This window comes from Balaenoptera acutorostrata, chromosome 8 (genome assembly GCF_949987535.1).
Source record: "Balaenoptera acutorostrata chromosome 8, mBalAcu1.1, whole genome shotgun sequence".
Taxonomy (NCBI): domain Eukaryota; kingdom Metazoa; phylum Chordata; class Mammalia; order Artiodactyla; family Balaenopteridae; genus Balaenoptera; species Balaenoptera acutorostrata.
Window position 1 is genome coordinate 79,240,700 of NC_080071.1, and position 26,472 is coordinate 79,267,171.

At 42.9% G+C, this 26,472-nt stretch overlaps 1 protein-coding gene across 10 annotated transcripts in view; it reads left to right on the forward strand.

The window, feature by feature from the left end:
* Nucleotides 1-26,472, forward strand: part of SGPP2 (sphingosine-1-phosphate phosphatase 2) — a 147,097-nt gene that overhangs the window by 63,268 nt on the left and 57,357 nt on the right. For all 10 annotated transcript variants that reach the window (XR_009009000.1, XR_009009004.1, XR_009009005.1 and 7 more), the window contains exons 3-4: nt 19,740-19,919; nt 22,657-22,746. Coding sequence is in view for 1 of the 10 variants with exons in the window: in XM_057551211.1 (XP_057407194.1) it covers nt 19,740-19,919; nt 22,657-22,746 (270 nt within the window). In the remaining 9 variants the exon portion in view is untranslated. The remainder of the gene's footprint in view (nt 1-19,739; nt 19,920-22,656; nt 22,747-26,472) is intronic.

Below are 26,472 nucleotides of genomic sequence, written 5' to 3' on the forward strand. Positions count from 1 at the left end.
GGAAGTCTTGGCTTCACCTCGTGTCACCTTCTCAGAAAGCTCCTGACAGCTCTTCCTCAGCTGGCCCTTGTCGACTGAAAAAAAATACACAATGTGAGAGTTGTGAGTTAAGTTATATTTGGGGCAAAATGAGGACTAGAGCCCGGGAGACAGCATTTCAGATAGCTCTGAGAAACTACTCCGAAGAGGTGGGGGGGAGGTCAGTATGTATGTGATTTTGGTGAAGGGGGAGTACATGCAATCAGGCACATATTTTTTGCAGAAGGTTACTGCTAGTCGCAAGGAGCAGACGTCACCATGAAGGATTTTAGTGCTTTTCTAGATCCGAGGAGATGCAAGAATTGGGCTCATAAAATCTTCTCCTGAAAATATCTAACTATCTGAAGACCTGTCCTTGCCAGTTTTCCTAGAGCACAGAGTGTGTAATTCCTGATCTCCACCCTGAACTCCTTTCAGGGGGTGTCGAAGGTCAGCAGCTGCAGTGGCTCATAATCTGATCCTTGTACAGGTAGATGGCAAGTGCCAATTTGTAGGTGACACCCACAAGCTAAGAGTCGCTGATGGTTTGAGGGCCTGAAGGGGTTTGCCGTTGTCAGAGTTTATCTTAAAGTACTTTCACCCTTTTTACATCTACATTTTCTCCTGTAAATCAAAACCTGATTAGATAAAGCCCTAAATACACTCTTTGCTTAAAAATAAAGGAAAGAAGGTGACCCTGCTGAATTTTACCTGGGCCCTGTGCTCCTGGAAAACAGAAACCATGAAGATAATTCACCCACCCTTTTGTGTTCTAGGAATGATTTACTACAAGGAACCATCCTTCCCCATTTGACTTAGACAAGACTTACAGGTCCCCCACCACCCCCCTTGTTTACCTGTGACAAGGTCAGTCACGGACCCTCCAGTTCCCACTCTTTATCTTATAAATGATTTGAACTCCATCCCCACTGGCCAATCTGGACAAAATACCTGCTACCTTACACTCACAGATCTTATGATCAGAGAGGTCTCCCAGTTGCAATAATCCTTTCAACTAAAGCTATCCTTGCCTGAATCCAGATTGTTTTTTATTTGATAAAGACAGTAAGGAAGCAGAGAATTCAACCTGCGAGTCCCTCCACGTGCTGTACTACAGTTCTAACTTTCCAAGATCATTTGCAGCAAAATTTACTCTGTGTTTACTTCCCTTATGCAACATACAATCTTTTGTATTGCAGAATAGCGTTCAGGAAGGCATTTGAATTCTTCCTCTAACCAAAGCACCATTTGAAAAACAAAGAAAATGAGGAGGAGTCATTTTGCTTAGGTTAGTATTTCACATACACTTGAGACTAGATTGCTGCTCAAACACAAAGCGATTTCCTAACTTTGTAGTTATAGCTCCAAATCACAAGCGTTAGAGATAACTATATTCAAATGTAACTACAAAAGCAACTTCCACCCCCCAATATTTATTTATTTATTTATTTATTTTATATTTTATTTATTTATTTATTTATGGCTGTGTTGGGTCTTCGTTTCTGTGCGAGGGCTTTCTCCAGTTGCGGCAAGTGGGGGCCACTCTTAATCGCGGTGCGCGGGCCTCTCACTATCGCGGTCTCTCTTGTTGCGGAGCACAGGCTCCAGACGCGCAGGCTCAGTAGTTGTGGCTCACGGGCTTAGTTGCTCCGCGGCATGTGGGATCTTCCCAGACCAGGGCCCGAACCCATGTCCCCTGCATTGGCAGGCAGATTCTCAACCACTGCGCCACCAGGGAAGCCCCCAATATTTATTTTTATTCTCTCTCGCTTTATATATTTTAGAGCTGGCTTTCCCAGCATTAACTAGAGACATTGAGAATTTGCTGTCAGGTAGCTCCTTCTCAGCTGTGTCCAGTCAGTCACCTTGTTTTATTATTGTTTCTAAGGAATAAACAGTCTACAAAAAATATGGGTTTTAAGGAGTGCTATATCATTTTAAAATAATACATGGAAAGTCAGTTTTAATTCTATTAGGACACCTAGGCTGTTGATTAACTCCATCAAATATGTATTCTACTTTGAATTCTAATTCTAATTCTAATTCCTTGAATTCTAATTCAAGGACCTTAATTTAACCAGTTGTATGATCAGGTCTGTAGTAATGAAGCACGGAATATTTTTTTCAGTCCTAAATATTCTAGTATGTAACTTAGAAGTTATATGCTAGGATTTACATAGTATAGAAGAAGTTGTCCCATACTATTTTGTATACTGGCTACCAGCCGTAAGTCCCAAGTTGTTTACCAATAGAAGTGACTTCTTTTCTCTAATTTTTTCATGAGCTTGGTAGATCCAAAAAGCAGGACGTTTAAACCAAAACATCTGAATGATCTTCCTTCACACAGGAAGATATGAAACAGAAAAGCTACAAAATAGAGACAACCAACTTAAAACAGTTCATGTCGGTTAGGTCTTCACTTCTCAGATGGAGTAGTGAACAGAGTGTAATTCTCCAGGGAGCCACAGTTTGTGCATTTATTCATTTAGTAAAGATTTTTGGTCTATACTGGGCATTTGTAATTTTAGATTTCCAACAATTCTGGAAACATTCCCTCACTTCAAGCCTGCATCATCTTTATTTTGCATGCTCATGTGAACCATCTAATGAATCTCCTTCCAGCTATCTTATGACCTTCAAATCCATCCTCCCCACAGCATGTAGAATGACCTATCTCAGGAGCTGCAGTGGTGCAATCGGTATAGCGTGTGGTACTTATATAGAGTGACCTATCTCAGATGCAAGTATGACCATGAACCACTCTTTAGAACATATTAATGTCCAAGCACCTTAAAATTACCCATAAGGGCTTTCATAATTGGACTTCTGCCTAAATCTCTACCTTTAACCCTTCCCCCTATCTGTTCTCTTCTCTGGAATCACAGAACTGCTGACGACTCCCACTCCCACGCCAATTCCTGCACTGCAGACATATCCACGTTCTACTTTATACTTCCTTCCTACTGTTGCTACTGCCTTGCATGCTTTCACCTGCTCCAAGTCTCAGCAAAGGCATTGTCTCTAGATAAGCCATCTTGAACCTTGTATCTATATTCCCTACTAGATGGTTCTTTATTGTTCCTTGAACCTGGCATGTAGTAGCAACGCAATAAATAATTATTGAATAAAATAAATAAAGCCTGTTTCTACAAAGAGGATTTAAGAGCTGTCCCCCTAGAGGAAACAGATGTAAAGAAGTAACCACAGTTCAGAGTGCTAAAGATACATTAGAAAATTCTACAGAGTGCTAAGGGAGCGTCCTAGAGAGCTTTTTTTTAAAAATAATTCTTTATTTTATTTATTTATTTTTGGCTGTGTTGGGTCTTCGCTTCTGTGCGAGGGCTTTCTCTAGTTGCGACAAGCGGGGGCCACTCTTCATCGTGGTGTGCGGGCCTCTCACTATCGTGACCTCTCTTGTTGCGGAGCACAGGCTCCAGACGCGCAGGCTCAGTAGTTGTGGCTCATGGGCCTAGTTGCTCCGCGGCATGTGGGATCTTCCCGGACCAGGGCTCAAACCCGTGTTCCCTGCATTGGCAGGCGGATTCTCAACCACTGCGCCACCAGGGGAGCCCCTAGAGAGCTTTTTAAAATGGAATTGTTCCCCATCTTGAGTGGTTCCCCAGTGGCCCTGATGGAAATTCAGGACACAAATTTGGTCAAGATTTCACCAAGGTTTTTTCAGTATGAAGGTAGTAATTCTATATGTTTCTGAACTGTGAAGCGATCTCTGAACCAGAAACCAGATTTTATTTGCCTTTTTAAAAGAGCCTCAGGTCTCTTTCTTATCTTGTAATTGATGAGCAACAACTATTAAATTTCATTCATTCATTTAAGAAACATCTGACCAGGGCCTGTTATGAAATACTATGCTAAGTGCTGGGGATTAAGCAACGAACAAGAAAGACTCCATCCTGCTCTTCTGAGGTTTACTTGTAGGCAAAACAGAGAGTAACAAGTAAATCAATACAGAAATTAAAGATTATACGATTGTTGTTTAGGACACAATAAGGTTGAGAGCAGAGACCTACTTTAGAGAAGGTGGTCAAGAAAGGGTACTTGGTGCTAGTTTCACTTAAGCCTTGAAGGATGAAAACTAGCCAGCCAGCTGAGGGGTTGGGGGAGAAAGCTGCAGGCTGAGATAAGCAGAAAGGGCAAAGGTCCAAAACTGAGCCAGAGCCAGGCACTGTCCCAGACTCTGGGCCAAGCATCCACTTGGGGCGGGGATGAGGCTGATACAATCAAAATGTAGAGTCTAAGTGCAGGCAGGGTAGAGTTCTATGAAGAAAAATAAAAGCAGGAAAAATAAAATCATCAGAGTGGCAACAGGCAGCTGTCTTAGGTAAGGTGGTCAGGGAAGGCCTATTCCTTGGAGGTGGCTTTTGGACACGGGGCTGATTTTACTTATAATTTACTTATAACTCACGTTTAAATTGCTTATGGCAAATCTAGAATGTTCAAAATGTATCACCCATCTTTGTGATTGATTTCTGTATTCATTTGGAAACCAGTGTTCCCAAGCAGTCTAAATGGCAAGCAAGCCTTTTAAGAAGACAGCTGGATTTCAAGTGGAAAGCCACCTTCGAGTTGGTCTTCCCAACTCTAACGCCAAACATTTGCTGTGATTCAAATCTGGTAAGGCACCTCATCAGACAGTTCTGTAAAATTACTGGCATTGCTCACCATCATAGGGACCCCAGCCTGACAGTGGAATGTGGAAATTGCAGAGGAAAGGGCTCCGAGAGGAGAGCATGGGAAGTGCCTGTTGGCCCGGAAGGCTGAGGCTCGCCAGCTCACGTCAAGCTTCTCTCATTACAAAGGGTCACGGGGAGGTTATAGCCCCACTTACAGTCCTGTTGGGGAGGTGCTGACGGTGTGATCAACAGCCCCTCCTAATAGCTAGAGTTAATCACTCACTGACCGACTGGAAAATCAATGGCGGCCTACTCTCTCCCCCTCCACTCTGTCTATGTCGGTCCAGCCTCCTTCCTTCGCTCCCTGCGGTGAACAGGCGTCAGGAAGGGGATTCTCTGGGACTCTTGTCCCTTCCTGCTCAAAGACTGGCTCTACAGGAGGACAGTCATCTAACTCCAGGGGAGGAGAACCCATTCTTCTCTGCCTGGGAGAAACCTTGTAATGAAGATACCGTGTCAAAGATGAGAAGGAAGCAGCAAAGACAGGAGATAAAGGGGGGGAGAAAAAAAAGAGTCTTTCAGAGGAAAGACATGATTGCAACCAAATGAAAAGGAAACTTGATTTTCAGAGATGATGGGCTAGAGAATACTTACATGTCTCCAACCCCGTGTCAAATGCACTGTAATCTTAGTTTTTAGAAAATTTTCCTTTCAGGAGGTGGTGAGTTACATTTTTTTTGGTTGCGCTTTAAAAGTTGATGTCATTAAGTTTACCCCAAGCAGGCCCTGTCATAGGGCTTACCTAGACCAGTGGTCTCTTGGCAGGGAGGCTGAGGAATCAGGATGCTGGTGCCCCGGACCAGAACTGAGAATGGTACGCTGTCACCTTGGGCCTGACCGGGTGTATGTCTGAACCTTGGCTTGTCAGAAATGTGTTACCAACAGGAAGAGTTAAATTCCAGGGCACTCTGGCTGAGAGCTTTCATTCCCAAGTTGTGAGAGCCTCCACCTGAACTTCACGGCCATGCAAAAGAGATTGTCACAAGGTTTATACGCTTCCCAGGAGGGAGGTTAAATCTCAGACCAGGGCCCATTATTTTCCCAAGTGAGAGGTGAAGTCGGGGTTCCTGGTGGTGGTGATGGGGGTGGAGGAGAGTAGTGCTGTCATGACAGTGTGGATCCTAACTTATACTGGAATGTCTCTGATTTCCTTTTGGAAGGAAGAGAAGTGATAACCAGGAAAGGTGGGGGGCAGGGTAGTGAGGAGTGTTGGGGGTACTGATAGACATACAGCTGATTGAAGGTGTTATGGAAATAGTATACTCAGGTCTCTAGCATTTATAGCTACTTTATTTATTTATTTATTTATTTTTGGCTGTGTTGGGTCTTCGGTTCGTGCGAGGGCTTTCTCTAGTTGCGGCAAGTGGGGCCCACTCTTCATCGCGGTGTGGGGACCGCTCTTCATCGCGGTGCGCGGGCCTTTCACTATTGCGGCCCCTCCCGTTGCGGGGCACAGGCTCCAGACGCGCAGGCTCAGTAGTTGTGGCTCACGGGCCCAGCTGCTCCGTGGCATGTGGGATCTTCCCAGACCAGGGCTCGAACCCGTGTCCCCTGCATTAGCAGGCAGATTCTCAACCACTGCGCCACCAGGGAAGCCCCGGTCTCTAGCATTTAGACCGACACTGGCACACAGAGTTGGTAGCTACCCCTGTTCACGGTCATCATGTTGACAGTCGTTCAAAATGAGTGGGAAATTGGCTTTGCCAAGTGTTGATAGCACAGCCTTTGACGTCAACCTGAGAATGGAAATGGATGTTGTGTAAAGTAATATGAGAGTCCGTTTGGCTGTTCCCCCAATGAGTTGAGTAGATACGTATCCAGGGCGCCTTCACCGACAACCAACATCGTCTGCGTGGTCATAAGTGAATTTTCTTTCCTACATCCTGTGATTATGGCTCCCATAATTTTGTTAGCCTGCATATTGAGTTTTTATTCTTATGCATTTCCTTAGCTCTCCATTTCCTCCCCAGCCTCTTAACGGGTAATTTTGTTTGCTCATGGACTGCTGTATGACAGACCATCTCATCATGAAATGGTGCTTCTCCTCACCTCCCCACCTTCCACATATGTGCAGATGTTCTAGCACAGGGAAATGCAGCCAGCAATACCAGCCTTTAGAGATAAAGAACACCTAGACCAGAAGGACTGGGGACAATTATCTGCCGTTCTTATCACCAGCTAGTTCAATGTTAAATTACTTGCCAAGTAGGAGAAGGGAGAAGATCTGGCATGTGTGAAGGGGACCAAATCCAGACAGACGGAAGGCCACTAACCCTGGAACTACCTCAAACCAGGGCCATCAGGACGAGTGCTTCTCTGACATTGCTTTCACAATGAGAAATGGTTTTAATTCCCTGGGGTTACGGCAAGAGTTGTGTGAGCCTGCCTGCAAATCCAGATTTCTTTCTATGTAGTACAGCTGACTGGTCACTCAGAAGGCAAGCCACGGAGATGTTGTTGATGGTCATTCAGAACTTGGGTGGATGCAGTTGTGTGACTTGACTCCGTAAAGTCTTTAATCCTTCCAGATATAAATCTTTTTTATTTCTTCTGAGTGACCACCACCCAAATCTTTTCTGAGTTCTATAAGATTGTAGACCGGAGGCCAAGGTGAAATGACCCAACTCTGACTGAATGTGTAAGGAGAGCCTGTGATGGCCTGAAAAACTAGGTGTGGAATGTCAATGACCTTTAGCCTAATATCGGGTTGTTCATGGTTCATCGGGTCAGCATGACGGCCGCTCCGACCTTACACCACGTCCAGAGACTTCCTCATACACAGACTCTTCCGTAGAAAGACAGGAGAGTGCAGCGTGGTCATGTTTTCTCTTGTCTCAAGGTAATTCAAGGCTAGATGTTCTCTAAGGTGAGATGTATTTCAGGATATACTGAGCCTGAATCCCATTTAAAAGATGTTTGTGCTTTTTCCAGTGGAATTTTTTTTTTTCCAGAAAATTATGTGACACATTACAAAAACCCAAATCGTTTAGTTCTACAGAGCTGTTTTTCTTTTGTTGTGGGTTTGGGTTTTTGGTGATGGTGAAGGTGGGAAGGACAGGTTAAAACATTTTGTTTTGTTTTGTTTTGTTTTTATGACCATCATTTTTAAGACAAATGCTTTCTCAGTCTTTATGGAGAAACACAAATTTACTTGGGTACCACTAGAATGACCCGAGCTTTAAAAAAATGTCTGGGCAGCTGTTCCTTATACCATCCTCATAAGTTTTTCCCTCCGTGAGGTACAAATAGCTGCGCTCATAGAACATGGGTGATAAAATGGTGGGAACATTTGTAAAATATGGTGAAACAGGGAAGTTGGCCTAGGGTTGCTCAATTAAGTTTTTTTTTTCTTAAATCACCAGGAATCAGGATATGTACAGGAAAATGTCTTGGGGAAATTTACAGGTCATAAATTTATTATTTAAATTTAACCTACCAGTATCCCCTTCTTATTACATCTACACAGAAAAATAAGAGAGCGACTTCCCAGGGAGGGACCTTTGAAGGTGGAGAATAGTGTTTTCCTGAATTACTGCCAGAGCATAGCTCATATTTGCTTTATAACACACATCATATTTAAGCTGCTGTTAGCAATGTTGGTTTTTAACATCTCAATGGCTCCCAAGACGATGTATGTATAAGCAAGTGAGGATTTAGATCAAGGGGGCAGCAGCTCATTATTAATGCATGTGCTGAAAAATCTCTAGCTTGCTGTTGCTAAAGACAAGAGTGTTGGGGAGAATGAGAGCTCATTTTGGAGGCTAATATTAGAAACGGTTAGTATTAAAAATGGTACCACTACTGACAAAGGGTTTACTCTGTGTGAGTTCTGTCTTTTTTTTTTTTTTAATTAATTAATTATTTTTGACTGCGTTGGGTCCTCGTTGCTGCGCGCGGGCTTTCTCCAGCTGCGGGAAGCAGGGGATACTCCTTGTGGTGCGTGGGCTTCCCACTGCAGTGGCCTCTCTTGTTGCAGAGCACAGGCTCCAGGGCGCACGGGCTCAGTAGTGTGGCTCACAGGCTCTAGAGCGCAGCCTCAGTAGTTGTGGCGTATGAGCCCAGCTGCTCCGCGGCACGTGGGATCCTCCCGGACCAGGGCTCGAACCCGTGTCCCCCGCATTGGCAAGCAGACTCCCAACCACTGCGCCACCAGGGAAGCCCCTGAGTTCTGTCTTTTGAGACTTCTTCAGTTACAGAGTTCAATTGCCTTTTAAAAATATGGTTAGAAGGGCATAAAAAGTTGAAGTACTCTGTCTTATTTTGAAACTTGATGTTAAATGATCCATAATTGATTTATTTCTAGTTGAAGAAAAGATGCCCATTCAAAGGACATCACTTAGAGCATCCCTTTGCCCTAATCACACCTACTCTGGAACATTCTGCTTTGGGGAGGCCTAGGGAAATTTTGAAACTTTTTTTTTTTTGATTCTGGTAAAAAGAACTCTGTTCAGACCAAATAACCCATAGAAAAATAAGCAAAAAAAAAAAAAGACAAAAAAGGATGAGAGTCAAGAGCATGATTGTGTAGTACAGTGAGGATGGTCAGGAGTCCTTCTGTTATAGCAAAAGCTATATAGTGAAATGATGTTGAATCATACGTTTTATTAAATATATTATGAAAGATTTCAAACGTCTTAGGGCCGAAATAACATAAAGAGAGGAGAAGCCTGGTGGTGAATTCTCGTTGTTTTATTGTAAGTGTTAAGAGCGTAGATTTATATTGGTTCACTTACCTTCAGTACTCAAGTCTACCTTCAAGAGAGATGTGAGGCCAGCTGTTCTGGGACTGTTCCCACTGGAAGCTGACAGAGGGCTCAGTCCCTGGTTGCTTCGGATCAATGTGTAAATTACAGACCAGCGGGGTTTTTTTGTTGTTGTTTAGTTCTGGGGCTTTTTTGTGATTACAGTGTGCAGGATTATAATGTCAGTAATTATAATGTCAATTTTATGTGTCCCCATGGGTTTTATTTCCTCATCTGTGCCCCCACTGTGCACAGTGTGGATTTTATTGTTGGTACCAATGGTACACAACAAAGGAAGACTCTTAAGTCCCCCCCTTTCTCACCACTCCTGATGGTACCTGTATAGAGAGGATGGAAGATTCTTGGCATATTGGGGGTAGAACTGAGGCAGGGATTCCTCCGTGGCTGAGAGCCTCTCTCTGCCCCTCATGCCTTTGCAAGGGAGGACAGTCCAGGACTCTGACTCCTTAGAGGCCACGTGGATCATCAGATCCCCCAAGCAGTTGCTCTGGCCAGATTCATGGTCATACTGAGAAATATGTTTGATGACGTGCTTGCTGAGGACGAAACCCACGCCAGCATCAAAATCTGAGACTATATTTAATTGACATGTGTACTTAAATGCCTTTGTGTGTGTGTGTGTGGCTGTTTCCTAGGCTGGCTGGCTGGCTGGGTTACCCACAAAGACCTGTGGCAGCAAACGTGGAGATGGGAATAGTTTGCGGTTTTAATCAGATGAGAAAGTTGAACATGGCATGTGGCTAATGTCTATTGCATTTGTGCTTTCAGGGGTCTGTAAAAATAAAGGTTTTGATCTTTCAGTATTATTTTGCAGTTATTTTTTTCTAGGGTCAGCAGGACTGACAATTAATATACTTAGATATGACCCAGCAATCCCACTACTGGGCATATACCCAGAAAAAACCATAATTCAAAAAGACACATGCACCCCAATGTTCATTGCAGCACTGTTTACAATAGCCAGGTCATGGAAGCAACCTAAATGCCCATTGACAGACGAATGGATAAAGAAGATGTGGTACAAATATACAATGGAATATTACTCAGCCATAAAAAGGAACGAAATTGGGTCATTTGTAGAGATGTGGATGGACCTAGAGACTGTCATACAGAGTGAAATAAGTCAGAAAGAGAAAAACAAATATCGTATATTAACGCACATACGTGGAATCTAGAAAAGTAGTACAGATGAACCGGTTTGCAGGGCAGAAATAGAGACACAGATGTAGAGAACAAACGTATGGACACCAAGGGGGTAAAGTGGGGGCAGGGGTGGTGGTGGTGGGATGAACTGGGCGATTGGGATCGACATGTATACACTGATGTGTATAAAATGGATGACTAATAAGAACCTGCTGTATAAAAATAAATAAAATTGAACAAAATATATATTAGAAATGTGAGGGAGGAGTCTAATAGTAAGTTTTCTTAGCAGTGATTACATTGTTATCTGAAGCAAGCCTTATTTGTTTTTGCATGAAAAACTCAAGTGGCACGCAAGGCACCCACCCCAGCCCTCAGTTCTAACCCGCAGTGGATCCAGTATCCACAGTTCCTCATGTAACCTACATGCATTTACTTATAAATACATTTTTAAAATTACCAATGGGATCAAAATATACTCTTGCTGCCTCTTGCTTTTTTCATTTAACAGTATATCTCACAATGTTTTATTAACAGTTGCATAATTTAACTGGTGTCCTGTCATGAGCATTTAGAGTTGTTTCCAGGTTTTTGTGGTTGGTTAGCTGTCCGAAGGAAGGTGGGCTTATGCATGATTTTAACTTTTGTATGCTCTACATTTCCTAAGACTGAAGACACCAATTCCCTCAATGGGCATCATTTTGGATGTGACATCTATCCAGTGGTGAGTAAAAGACACTGGTCCCAGGCTTCTGCTGAACTGTTACTGGTGGGATGGTGTGGATAAGAATTTGGCAATTGTCTCATCAGATGCGACATCTTAATCTCTTAGCCCCAAGGGCAGCCAGGTGGCCTCTAGTGAGTGTTACATGGATATAATGGGTTAGGATCACAGAATTTGGGTTATTTAAAAATAGGTATCTGGTCTCAGTAATAATTGTCATGCCAGGTTGGGGGAGGGGGGGCGTGGTGAAAAGACCGTAGGATTTGGCATCAGAGCGAAATTCAAGCCCAGCTTCTCTACACACATTGTATTTTCTTTAGGAGGACGTTCACCTTCTTTAAGCCTCAATTTCCTCATCTGTAAAACAGGAATGATATGAATATTAAAATAATGTCTATGAAAATACACTTAAAAAGTCACTGCACAAATATTAGTTATTATTTAACCCAAGTCCTCCTTAATAACGAAAAGAAACCTCAACTGTTTTAAAGTAACTTTCCTAAAGCTATACATGCATACATCTATGACTTAATTACTAATCTTTGTACCTTTAGTGTTTGTCTTCAAAAATTTCAGACGCAGATCTGAGCTTGAAAAAATGGAGCATTAGAAAGAACAGGAAAATGTTGTCACTTCATCATTTTATTTTCCTCACCTGCCATTTGTGCTTTCGTTATTGTATCTCCATTTTTACAGAACCTGGAATATGTCAAGACCAGTTTGCTGAGAGTCTTCTGTGATTTACGGTGTTTGCTCTGCAATTTCTTTGTTTTGGTGTTTCAGGCGTGGAATGAAATTTTATTAGTTTGAAATTACACCTGCTTGTCCCAGTGACTCACCATCACGCCACCCTCCACAAACACACACAAACCCACATGACATACACTGTAGAAGGGCTGTGAATTTTAAAAAGTAAATAAAAATAATGCCACAAGCAGGAGAGGACATTCACCAATTGAAAAGAACTTTTTACACTGGATGGTAAGCAGTAGTCTCTAGAATGTTCCCAAATAACCATAACAAAGACCTGCTTTTAATTCACTCCCTGAAGCCAAATAGGAGACCACAGAGCAGTGTGTATTCTAGGGAGAAAAAAAATGACTGAACACTGAATAAACAAAAACACACACAGGCTAGTGCAGTCAGTCTTTTTTTGTAAAACTGTTGATCTGAAAAGCCTCCAGAGCTTAAAATTGCTCTTAAAATGAATCCCATACTCATGGGTTTGAATAGGTAGATTTTCAGCAGCTTTCTCTGTGTCATGTGTGGTCGCCACCTCAGTGCCCTGTAGAACTGGGTTTGGAGCAGAGTTGGGCAGGACTTTTGAAGAAAATATTAATAGAAGCCATAGCTGCTTCTATTGAATCAATATTTGAAGGCATTGTTAATAACATTTTGGAGCAAAAGACTTCAAGGACACATAGAAGAGGTATTTCAGAACCCATCTTTATGTCTAGTTTCTCTTTTTTTCAGTGGGCTACAATTAATATTAACCTTTTTAAAGAATATAATTCAGTGGTTTTAGTATATTCACAAAGTTGTGCAACCATCACCTGTGTCTACCTCCGGAACCTTTTCATCTCCCTAAGAAGAAACCCCATATTTACTAACACTCACTCCCCATCCGCCACCCCCTCATCCCGCCCTAGACAACCACTAATCTACTTTCCATCTCTGTGGATTTGCCTGTTCCGAACACTTCATATAAATGGAATCATACAATATTTGTCCTTTTCATGTTTGGCTTCTTTCACTTAGCACACTATTTTCAAAGTTCATCCTTGTAGCATGTATCAGTGCTTCGTTGTTTTTTAAGGTCAAATAATATTCATTGTAAGGATATACCCCATTTTGTTTATCCATTCATCAGTTGATGAACATTTGGGTTGTTTAAACTTTGGGGCTATTGTGAAGGATAATGCTAAGAATATTATATTCATGTACAAGTTTCTGTGAGGACATATATTTTCAGTGTTCTTGAGTATGTACCTAGGAGTGAGACGGTTTGGTGTCTGGCCTTTCTTTATCCAAATTATCATGTTAGTAACCTGAGAAGAAGGGGAATGAGCTTAATTTGGACAGATTAAGAAACGGGATGGGTAGAGAAGCTGTGGTCTTTGGGTTACATCTCATTGTTCTCTAGAATGATGAAACTAATTCCTGACTTCTTAAAAACAAATCCATGGATAGACTGTCAATCCCAGGGATTCACAGTGTTTCTGTCCCATGAGACCTGAGGGATACCTTACATCCCTGTTAGTTAATCGCTTGCACTGTGATTTCCCCATGGTGACGTGGGCTGAGGGTGTAGCCAGAGGGAAGAAAGACGTTAGAGTTTATCATAATGTGTGTGTGTTTGGGGGGAGGGCGGGTGTAGTTTGAAAAGAGCCTCTCGGTGCTCCCTCCGTTTTGCAGAGGATTCAGCTTTTATTATGATAACAGTGGAGCCTTCACACTTTGCTTTGGGAGGAGGACAGAGGTGGGAGTGGGGGCAGGCAGCAGTCTCAGAACGTAAACAATAAATGTATGGCTGTTCTCTAAGATCCTGTGGCTGCTTTACTAGTAATGTTATTTCAAGGATCTTCTGTTTCCTGAACTATCTGGGTTTTATTTATCCGGGCGTGAAGACTAAATTCTGTTCATCAGAGCTGTGTTAGACATAGAAAAATTGTCATTTTGGATTGTAATAACTAGGAAGGCCCACCACATTAAGAGAGAAAAAGCACCGTTTTCTCTGCTGACCCCAAAGAGCCCAACCATCAAGGACAGATCCCAGATTGGAAATTCTTCTAACTTGTGAAGACACATTTCATTTTGACAGAATTGGTTCTCTAGAAAAGCCTTTTGTCTGCTTGGGGTCAACAGTAGACAATCCAGAGAACTGGATTTTCTTTCCACCTATACATTAATTAGGGAAGAAGTAAGCAAGTAGGCTAATTCCTCATCATGAAACGCTACGGGGCCCCAGCGCCATCAGCACCATGCAGGGGACCCAGCTAGGTTGCTGAGGCATTAATGAGCTATAATTGCTTCCGGTCCTGCCTCCCCGTGGATTTTCGCTTTTACACATAGGCCTTGGGGGCCTCAGCCCAAAGGAGCATGATGGATGATGGAACTTAATTTGGTCCCTTTAGGTAGAAGGGCCTTTCAACAATACAGAGCAAAGTCCTCCGTTGAGGGCAAGCCATACTGAGTTAATCATTATACTCTTTTACTGTGAACTAAATGGAGAAATAGTTCTCTTCTGCCATAGTACTCTCTTTAATAGACTTTACTTTTAGAGTAGTTTTAGGTTCACAGTAAAAATTGAGCAGGAAGTATAGAGAGTTCCTGTATAGCCCCTGCAACTACACATGCATACCGTCCACCAGGGTGGGACATTTTGTTACAACTGAGGATCCTACACTGGCACCCAAAGTCCTTAGTTTACATTAGAGTTCACTCTTGGTGTTGTACATTTCATAGGTTTGGACAAATGTGTAAAGATGTGTATTCACCATTAGAGTATCATACAGAATAGTGTCAATGCCCTAAAAATTCTCTGTGCACCACTTACCCATGTCCCCAGCCCCTGGCAATCGCTGATCTTTTTACCATCTCCATAGTTTGCTTTTATCAGAATGTCATACAGATGAATTTATACAGTATGTAGCCTTTTCACATTGGTTTCTTTCACTTGGTAATATGCGTTTAAGATTCTTCCATGTCTTTTCATGGCTTGAAAGCTCATTTCTTTGAGTGCTATGAAGGTGACTGTCCGTGATCCAGGAAACAGGCACTCACCAGGTACTGAATCTGCCAGTGTCTTGATCTTGCACTTCATCCTCCGGAACTGAGAGAAATAAATTCCTGTTTATAAGCCACTCAGTCTGTGGTTGGTTGTTATAGCAGCCCAAGCTGGCTAAGACAACAACATTTTAAGATGTGACTGACAGGCAATAAACTGTACGTACTTAGTTTTATTGAGGTATAATTCACATACTATTCAATTCATTCTTTTAAAACGTATGATTCAATAATTTTTAGTGTATTCACAAAGTTTACACGTATTTAAAATGTACAACTTGGTACATTTTGATATATGTACATACCCCTAAAATTATCACCATAATTAAGACAGACATAATTAAAACATAGTTAAGATATAATTAAAACTTCATTACCCAGAAGTTTCCTCATGCCCATTTGTAATTTCTTTCCCTCCTTTCTTTCTTTCTTTTTTTTTTAACATCTTTATTGGAGTATAATTGCGTTACAATGGTGTGTTAGTTTCTGCTTTATAACAAAGTGAATCAGTTATACATATACATATGTTCCCATATCTCTTCCCTCTTGCATCTCCCTCCCACCCTTCTTTCCCTCCTTTCTGGCCACCACTGATCAGCTTTCTATCCTATAGAGTCATTTCTATTTCCAAGAATTTTATATAAACAAAATCATAGAGTATATACTTTTGTTTGTTTTTGGCCTGGCTTCTTCATTCAGCATAATTATTTTAAGATTCATCCATGCTGTAGCATGATATCTATAGTTTATTTTTTTGTTTTTGCTGCGAAGTATTCAATTGTATGATTATACCACAATTTGTTTATCTATTCACCTGTTGATGGAAATTGGGTTGTTGCCGGTTTGGGGCCGTTACAAAGAAGCTGCCATCAACGGTCATATACAAATCTTTGCATGACTTATGCTTTCACTCTTTGAGGGTAAATACCTAGGATTGGCATGGCTGGGTCATATGGAAATCATATGTTTTAACTTTTTAAGAAACTGCCAAACTGCTTTTCCAAAGTGGTTGTATCATTTTGCACCTGCTCCAGTGCCGTATGAGGGTTCCAGGTACTCCCCATCCTCCCAGCACCTGGTATGGTCAGTTCCTTTCATCTCAGCCATTCTAACTGATATGTCATGGTGTGCCCCACAATTTAAACTCCGCTGGTCCTAACTGCCTCGGAGGCCCCTCTACATACCACCCAACATCACTTCTCTAAGTCTTTTTTTTTTTTTTTAATTTTATTTATTTATTTATTTATTTTTGGCTGTGTTGGGTCTTCGTTTCTGTGCGAGGGCTTTCTCTAGTTGCGGCAAGTGGGGACCACTCTTCATCGCGGTGCGCGGGCCTCTCACTATCGCGGCCTCTCTTGTTGCAGAGCACAGGCTCCAGATGCGCAGGCTCAGTTATTGTGGCTCACGGGCCCAGTTGCTCCGCGGCATGTGGGATCTTCCCAGACCAGGGCTCGAACCCGTGTCCCCTGCATTGGCAGGCAGATTCTCAACCACTGCGCCACCAGGGAAGCCCTTCTCTAAGTGTTTGCTCATGCTATTCTTGCGAAGTGGATGCTTCTCTATCCACCCCTCATCTTAAACAATCTTCCTGTAACATTCCACCTCAGTGCTCCTGGTGTGTCGGGTTGAACCCAAGTCTGTCTCTACATATATACATACACATAGAATTCTGTGGATAATTTTTTTCCAAAGCATATTTGCATTATGATGAGATTCTCTGTGTGACTGTTTTCCCCACTCAAGGTTGGAGACCTAATACAGGGCTGGGCACGTCGTAGGTTTGCTGTAATGAGTGCAAACTGATAGAGACAGGACTCGTCACCCTGTGAGTGGTACTCTTTCCCTACAACCTGAAAAACATAGCTCCACTTCCTCTGGTTTGAAGAGCTCTGTCATTACAGTAATCGCTATTTGAAACTTATTGATCAGAAACAGTGTGTTGCTATGGGAACACTTTTAAATAAAATGAACAATTGTCCTCATTCTTAAAAACATCCTTCAGACATAGAAGGCAAAAGATAAATGAAGCCGAAGAAACTCATGGACTTCAAGGAAATTAAATTTTGTCTGAATGAGGGTCACACAGTCTGTCTTCACTCTATGATTTTAACGTTTCCTGTCTGAAGATTCTGTGTATTTTTGAGTGAACTAGAGTTAGTCATAATGCCTGTAATATTCTTTTTGATGTTGATGAGTGGGGAAGGGGCAGGGTTGAGAAACATTTATATCCTAGCATCTTCTGAGAAATTCTTAGTAGTCAACAACATCTGCAAGTTTTCCAACTCCCCAGAAAATAGTCGGTCTGATGTGGTTTTTATAGGTTCACAGGAGGGAGAGGCAGAAACATAAAAGAGTAAGCTGGTTTCCAAAACAGTAGTTTCTGGTAATAAGGGGATGGTAAAGAGGTTAAGTTTCAAAGTCTGATTAGAAATCGCAGCTATGGAATTTGGAGTGATTGTCACTGAGGCTTTAAAGCCTGTGGATTTGGCCTGCTGTGCACAGACAGTGGTTCTTGATTTTTAACCCAGAGCAAAGTGGCAGCAGAGCACAAAAACATATGCAACGTCTTCTGGGGGATACTGAGTGTGCTGGGATAATGTTCAGAATTCACCGGCAACTAGATGAGTTAAAAGAAAGCACCACAATGTGGGAAACTCTAAAGCAATCTGGCTGACTAATCAAAAGTATTTTGAAGTAGTCCTTCATAGCGGGTTTTGTTCCAAAGCTAAGTGACTCCATCCATCACAAGCTAAATAAAGCCCTAGTAAGATCAATGCGATCATGGTAAGATGAGGAGGTTTATCATTAAAGCCCATGACAAAGTGACCTGTGCAAGAATACAGTGTAAAGCCGGCCGTGCTTCCCAAATTCTCATGTGCACACGAACTACCCGGGAGTCTTGTGAAAATGAGGGTTCCAATTCCGTAGGTACAGGCTGGGGCCTGAGATTCTGTATCTTAAAACAGCACTCGTGGGCTTTCCTGGCGGTGCAGTGGTTAAGAATCCACCTGCCAATGCAGGGGATATGGGTTCGATCCCTGGCCCAGGAAGATCCCACATGCCGCGGAGCAACTAAGCCCGTGAGCCACAGCTACTGAGCCTGCGCGCCACAGTTACTGAAGCCCACGTGCCTAGAGCCTGTGCTCGGCAACACAGAAGCCAACGCAATGAGAAGCCCGCGTGCCACAACTAGAGAAAGCCCGTGCACAGCAACGAAGACCCAAAGCAGCCAAAAATAAATAAATAAATACATTAAAAAAAAGAAAAAACCCAGCACTCATGTGGTGTGGATGCTGTCTGTCCTCAGACCACACTTTGGGTTGCAAATGCAGAGACTTAAGTGAATGGGTTGCTTCTCCCCCTTTTATAACAGATCACGGAAATGTCCTGTGAAGCTCTCTGACAAAATAAATAAGTCTATTGTTAACAGTCCTATTCATCTCAGGAGGGTATGGAAGTCAATTCTGATATCTATGTTGTACTTTAAGGGAAAAAGAGAAAGGGTTTTTTCATTAATGGCATCATGGAAAAAAAAATCAATTAAAAACTTCCAGATTGAGTTGTGTTTATTTTAGGGTTGAAAATAGTCATGCCATTTATTGTATGATGCTCTCGATTACTGAAAAAAGTTAAACTATATCCAGTATGTTGACTGCATACATCAGGAGTAACAGTGGCATTCAAAATATTTTAAGCCAGAAGTTCCAGAAGTCACTTTTTTGGTTGAAACTTGAAGGGCTGTCTGATTTGAGTATTAGATTATCTTAGTCCAGGACCATCCCAAAGGTATTACCGTGGTAGTTTAAGGCACATATTTTTTGAAGCCAAACTCTCTGGATTTGAATCCGATAAGTCTTGCCACTTACTAACTATGTATAACGGTTTACCCCTCTGTAAAATGGGTCTGCATTCTACAGGTATTATTGGATTAAGTGAGTTAATATTTGTAAAGTTCTTAGACCAGTGCTTGGCACACATACCAGCTGTACAAATGTTAAATATATGACCAAATAAGTAAGACATGTGTTAGTGTCATATCTTAGTTGCCCAGTGACCCTCTGGAATCCAGAAGGGCTGTTTCTCTTTTTTCTTTTATTTTTAGAAATTTATTTATTTATGTATTTATTTATTTATTTGCTGTGTTGAGTCTTTCCTGCTGTGCCCGGACCTTCCCTGGTTGCAGAGAGCAGGGGCTACCCTTTGTTGCGGTGCGTGGGCCTCTCATGGTGGCTTCTCTCGTTGCGGAGCACGGGCTCCAGGCACGCGGGCTTCAGTAGCTGTGGCTCGCGGGCTCTAGAGCACAGGCTCAGTAGTTGTGGCACACAGGCTTAGTTGCTCCACAGCATGTGGGATCATCCCGGACCAGGGATCGTACCCATGTCCCCTGCATTGGGAGGCGGATTCTTAACCACTGCGCCACCAGGGAAGTCCCGGCCTGTTTTTCTTTTTAACAACTAAAATGTCTTCCTACAAGACTTCCCCATAGGCAGCTGGGTCAGAGAGAAAGGTGATTTCAGCCAACCAACAGGAAACCTCAAAATAAATTCATAGAACCTAGGAGTTTATTTATTTTGCTCATTTGGTTAGACTTACCTCCATCCTTTGGTTTGGCAGTTGGTGATGTATATTGGCCAGGTGGCCAAGGATGTCTTGAAGTGGCCCCGCCCCTTCTCCCCTCCTGTTGTGAAACTGGAGAAGAGAGTGATTGCTGAATATGGGATGCCTTCCACCCATGCCATGGCAGCCACCGCCATCTCCTTCACCCTCCTCATCTCTACCATGGACAGGTACCAGGTAAGGCGCCGACACCTCTTCCTCCCGTGTGACACCATCCCTACAACGAGGCAGCAAAGAGTTTCCCTTCAGGATTTTCTTGTTTTGAAGGACTTTGAAGTTTATGATATAAAGATGGGGAACAAAAATTTATTGAGCAGCCAGTGACAATTTCTTTATAAATGAAGTGACCATATGATTTAGTACCCAAAGCAGGTTGTGCCCAAGAGTGAAAGTGGACACCATTAATAATGACAACAGCACCACAAACATAACCAGGGTGTGTGGTATCCCGCTCCCGAAAGCATTTTCACCCTGAGCTGCCCGACCAGATGGCACTTGAATAGGTGCTCTCATCCTCTGTTTGCAAGAGACTCGAGGGGTTTATGATCCTCCAGGGCTGAGATGATTTCACCAATTCTCCAGCTACACGTCCCAGGGCCCAGGGTGAAACAGTCTGTTCCCAAATTAGCCCCCAAAGATGTCTCTGCCTTTTTTGGGGGCTCAACCGTTAGAAATAATCATTCCATATTTTCTAGAAAGCTGTCTAAATGACAGGAGGTTAATAAATGTTGAAAATAGAAGAATTTCACTTAATATCTGCTTAAATGCCAATTATAGTAAGACCTTTTAAAAGTTATATTATTACTGCATTGAAGATTTATTTTTCCTTTCTGAGAACTCTTGCTCTAATTTTGTGCTTAATTTCAGAAATTTTACCTTTTACCCGTTGGAAAATTTAGATTTCATTAACTCTCGCAGTCTTGTATGTAAATGACAGTATTACTTCTCCTGCCCCTCTACACCAGAAACCCAGGGATGTTCTGGGTTCCAGGTTGTACAGAAATGGGGTGTCAGCCTGATGTGGTTGGAAGAGGATAAGATTAGTGCCAGGTCCTGGCTCTACCTAGTCTTCTACCTCATCACCTGGGGTCAGATCTCAGTTTCCTAAACGGGAAAGGGACAAGTATAGTATTATATCCAACTAGGTATAATCTTTTTTTGTAACTTAAATGTCATGCTAGGATCAAACAATGTCTGAGCTCCCCAGTACTATCGGAATTAATTGAATGCAGACTTCTGAGCTATGTCATATCCCATGCCGTCTGCCCCGGAAGGACATAGTGGGCCCAACACTGACCCCCATCGGGGTGCTGTCAGCATCCAGAGAAGTCTGTGAACATGCTTCTCTTAGGAAAAAAGCAACAAGTGGCGCTGGCTGCAGGAAAGCAACAACAATCATTTATATGCTCATTTTAAGGCCACCTGAATCTTCTTAAAAATTTCTTTACAGCTTACGTGATGAACCGGTTTTCTTTTCTTTTTCCTTTTTATTTTTTTGGCCACACCGCTCGGCATGTGGGATCTTAATTCCCCGACCAGGGATCAAACCCACGCCCCCTGCAGTGGAAGTGCGGAGTCTTAATCACTGTACCGCCAGGGAAGTCCCACAATAGTTTTCTTAAGGCCTGAGTTGTTATGCACTTCTTTCCTATTTAATTTTTAATAATAAATATATTTAGCTTTTGGGGTTATTTACTCATGAGTAGCTCTAAAAATGGGTTTATTTATATAAATATGTGTTCAGGCGAATACCAGCCTCTAAATTCTGAATGCATTAACTCATTAATTTTCAACACTTTTTCGATGAAAATCAGAGACCCAGTTAATGATAAATCTTAAGAAAAGATGCACAACCCTGTGTTATTATACTCAGATGTTGCATTGGAAAGAACATGCTGGGCTTGTACTCAGAAGATGTGGCTTCTGGTTCAGACTGTGTCACTGCTGGCTGTGTGACTTTGGGCAAGTCATTGCACCTCTCTGAGCCCTGGCTCCTGTTGTGAGGGGTGATTGATGGGCAAGCATCTTTGTGCTAAAGTTCAATACTAATGCCACTTATTATCAAGGTTAAGGGCTTCCTCATTTGTGGACTGGGGCTAGTAATAGAAGCTGTTTCATAGGGTTGTGCGAAGATGCATGAGATAGTGACCATAACGCACTTCACAGAATATAGACAGTTCTCTATCGTCTTTATCCTTATCACCACAGAAGACCACAGACATTAGTACTTGAGGCAACTGGATTATAGCTCTGTGTCTAGCTCATAAGCAGAATATTTGTGTGTTCTTTATATGACTCGTCATTAGCCAGATTCCTCCAGCTGTTTTCATTACTCACGAGCAAATGTCAAGATTCAGTGAAGTCTGGACTCTTGCCTTGACATCTGTACAGAAATATGCCCAGTCTTAACATGGGGCCATTGTTGCCAGGCTTCCTCAAGAAGCTGATGGTTGCCAAGCTTTATCATCAGAGCGCATGATGGGAAAGTAGCTAGTTGGACTTCCAAATTACAGCACTGTCTATCTACCTTGCCTCTTGGAAATACTGTATATTTCATAAGTTTTTTTTTTTTTTTTTCATAAGTTTTAATCTAAAAATAGGTAGAAATAAAAAATCATTTACTCCATTAAAACTTGTAGCACAATAGCTACGGTCAAGTTCTCTACCGTGTCTTATTTGCATGTCAATATGTTGCGAAACTTCCTTCCAGAACTATATTCCTGGGCATCTTCCCCTTCTCTTTCTTTAGTTTTCCCATTTTTCAAGTGATTTTAGATCATCAGACTGCTGGTCTAGGGAGTATGAGATTGAGACTAGGAGTTACGGGATCAGAAATCCTATTCCCTTCCACAGCATCAAAGTGTATGTGTCTGAACCTGCCCTAATGTCCTTGTTTTCTCTTCGCCCCCTGCAGTATCCCTTTGTTTTGGGACTGATGATGGCTGTGGTGTTTTCCGCGTTGGTGAGTCTCAGCAGACTTTACACGGGGATGCACACAGTTCTGGTAAGCCTTTGTGGGCAGGTCTCGGGGTGATTATCTGCATAGGAGTGTGGCTAGTATGTGTTTATTAAGTGATTCGCATATGTAATTACATTTCCCGTCAGGCCAAGGAATTAAGGAATTATTATCTTATGGCACGTGTATAATAATAGTAATGAATCATTAAGATGATACGAAGGCGGCTGAACTGGGCTAGACCCTCATGACTTTGAAGATTGGCTAGAATGGTAACAAAGATTCAGGTAATTTGTTTACATGCTGGCTTACTGATGATGCAACAAAAGAGGTGCAGAAAAACACGCAGGGTCAGGGATGTGAGTGATGGATGAAGTTCTCCACTTGGTCCTCGAAGATGTGGGTGTGAAATTCGGGGGTCTCAGCTGCCCTTGCAGGGTAGGAGTCCCACCGGGTCAAAAGAGCCCAAAATCATGAGCTTGCTTCCTTCCATACTGGGTTTGCATTTAAAGAGCGGTCCACGTTTTTACCATATTAGGAATTTTTCTCAGGGCTTCCATAGGTAGCACAGTTAAAATTATTCAATTCTATTTCCTAGTGTTCCAGCCAGCTGCCTTGGAGTTCCAGAGCATAAGGCTGGCCATGGTTTACCAAGGGCACTGTTTATCATCATAATTGCTGCAAGAAAGGTTTCTTTAAAAAGAACTAGGCCCTTGCTTATTGTATTACTCTTCATGTGAAGCCGAAAAATTATGTTTGCAAAAGACCTCAGAGGGGAAGGCCGGCCTTCACTGGCCCTCTTGTTTCTCCTCCTGGTGCCTGACGTGGGTCATCCTGGGAAAGGTGGCGGGGAGGTGTGCAATGGCAGAAGCCGCAGAGGTGAACAGATTTAGGGAGAGAGTTTGTCAAAATGGGCAGAAGAAGAGAACAGGGAGGAAGTAAACCCGGAAAAAGACGTTTGTGGTTGCGTGAGATTCAGAGAACAACATCATGCTTTCCTCTTAATCAAAAAACAAATGACAACTCCAAGGAAAGCGGGGACGTGAGTGGAGTCAGGGCTGGACCCAGGGTGAGGCAAGTCAGGCAGGAAATGGAAGGGGTGCCGAACAACTCCAGAATCAAGAGAAACGATTTTCATGCGATACTTAAAAAATCAAAATCAATGCAGAAACTTTCTGTGATGAACAAAATATCCTGATCTGAAATAAAGTCCTGCGTTTGTGTGACCTTGCTGATTTTGCCCTACCCTGATCCTGGAGTGCTGCCCGGTGCAAGGGGGCCCAGATCTTGAAAATACGACGGGAGCAATTAGGGGTCAGCCTTATTATCTACCTACCAAGACATGTCCCTCTCTTCCCATCCCGTTGCGCAGTGTGTCTCATGGCTTCTAAGACTTAAGGGGAGAGGGGAGAAGAGCATTCTCAATTTGCTACACCGCTGCTCCTCATTATAAAGAGGTTCTCTCCAAATACGTCCACAGACTTAAATATGGAATGACGCAGAACCCTCTCGGGTGTTTGAGTATTTCTTTTATCTGGGGCTACTTTTTAATTTCCATTGGTTTTAATAAAAAGCGATCTTAGGAACTCAGGTTAAAATTAAAACCAAAGTAAACATGAGAATGTGGAGCTGCAGGCATGAATAGAGGGGACAGAAAACCCACCTCAATAAAAATCCAGCTACGTGTCTGTCTTTAGTTTTAAAAGTGGGTTAGGGGGTAGGGAAGTACAAATTTGTGGGGAAGATCGTTTAGACCTCTCTTTGAGATGCAAGGAATGGGTCCCACCACTCATTTTGGAGCATCCGTTCCAGAAAAAACTGGAACAAGGGGCAGTAGCAACTCTTCCTCCCACCCTCGTCCTGCTCCACCATTGCCGTGCAGGACTTCCTTCACACGTATAATTTTGTCTCATAAAGACCTGAGACCCTGGACTTCCCTGACGGTCTAGTGGTTAAGACTCCACACTTCTAAAGCAGGGATGTGGGTTCGATCCCTGGTCGGGGAACTAAGATCCCACATGCTGCACAGCATGGCCAAAAAATTAAACAAATTAAAAAAAAAAAAAAAAAAAGATCTGAAACCCTGACTTAGGCCCAGGTCTGAGTCAGGCTCCAGAGCCAAAGACATGGCCCAGGGTAGAATGGTACATAGTTTCTAGTAGCAAACGGGAATGGTTAGTTTTAATAGAAAGCTGGAGTTGAATTATGGATTGGTTGGCTTTATTTAGCAGCAACTTAATAAGCTTCTGCAGGGTGACAGGCTTGGAGCTAGATCTAGAAGATACTGAGGTAAACAAAACCTACCTCACACTCCCAGGTGTCCGAATCTATTGATGGAGACACATGTATGAGCTACTGATTGCTGGCTGTGATGAGTATTATAATTAGCATGGGACAGCTGGATCAGGCCAACTAAGGTTGCGTGCCTCTCCTCTGGACTCCTCACATTCTCTAGGGACTGCCACACACTGGTGGTTCTCAACCTTGGCTGCACATTCAAATCCCATGGAAAACTTTAAAGAAAATATTTGGGGATGTTTGGACATCTACGATCATAGCAGCAGCATTATTCACAGTAGCCAAAATGTAGAAGCAACCCAAGTGTCCGTTGATGGATGAATGGATAAATAACGTGATAGATACATACAATGGAATATTACTCAACCTTGAAAAGGAAGGAAATTCTGACACACACTACAGCATGGAAGAAACTTGAAGACATCATACTAAGTGAAATAAACCAATCACCAAAGACAAATACTCTATGATTTTGCTTATATTCATAAAGACAGAAAATAGAAGGTGGTTCCCAGAACCTGAGGGGAGGGGGGATGAGGAGTTATCATTTAATGGGTACAGAGTTTCAGTTTGGGAAGATGAAAAATTTCTGGAGGTGGATAGTAGTGATGTTGCCCAACAATGTAAATGTACCTAATACCACTGAACTGTACACTTTAAAACAGTTAAGGGGGCTTCCCTCGTGGCGCAGTGGTTGAGAATCTGCCTGCCAATGTAGGGGACACGGGTTCGAGCCCTGGTCTGGGAAGATCCCACGTGCCGCGGAGCGACTAGGCCCGTGAGCCACAACTACTGAGCCTGCGCGTCTGGAGCCTGTGCTCCTCAACAAGAGAGGCCACGATAGTGAGAGGCCCGCACACCGCGATGAAGAGTGGCCCCCGCTCGCCGCAACTAGAGAAAGCCCTCGCACAGAGACAAAGACCCAACACAACCATAAATAAATTAATTAATTAACTAAATTAAAAAAAAACACACAAAATGGTTAAGATGGTAAATTTTATGCTATGTGGGGTTTTTAACCACAATAAAAGATACAGTCCTAGGCATTGGTGTTTTCTCAAAGTTCCTCAGTTGATTTCCGTGTGCAGCCAGGGTTGAGAGCCACTTATTAGACTGTCCCTTAGAGCTGGGCCAGGGCACAAGCCTGGACAAAAGAAGAGTTGGAAGGTGGAACGCAAGTGGGGACAGGTGCTGTATAGGCACCCACTGTGTCCACAGCGTGAACGGCTCTCATCGCACCCAGCTAGGAGGCTCACGGCACACGAGTCATTCAGGTGGCTGCCAGCTTCATATAAATGGTTCTCCGTGCATAAGAGGAAGAACAGTTCACAGAGAGCAGTCATTTGCTTATCTCGCCTGTTAAGAAATCTCTCTTGTCAAAGGCGAGTGGTTTGCTGTGAGATCAGGCTTCTGGACAGGCTCTGGCTGACTCCTGGGCAGGTCTGAGTGAAGCATGGGGAGGCATTGAACCTGCGC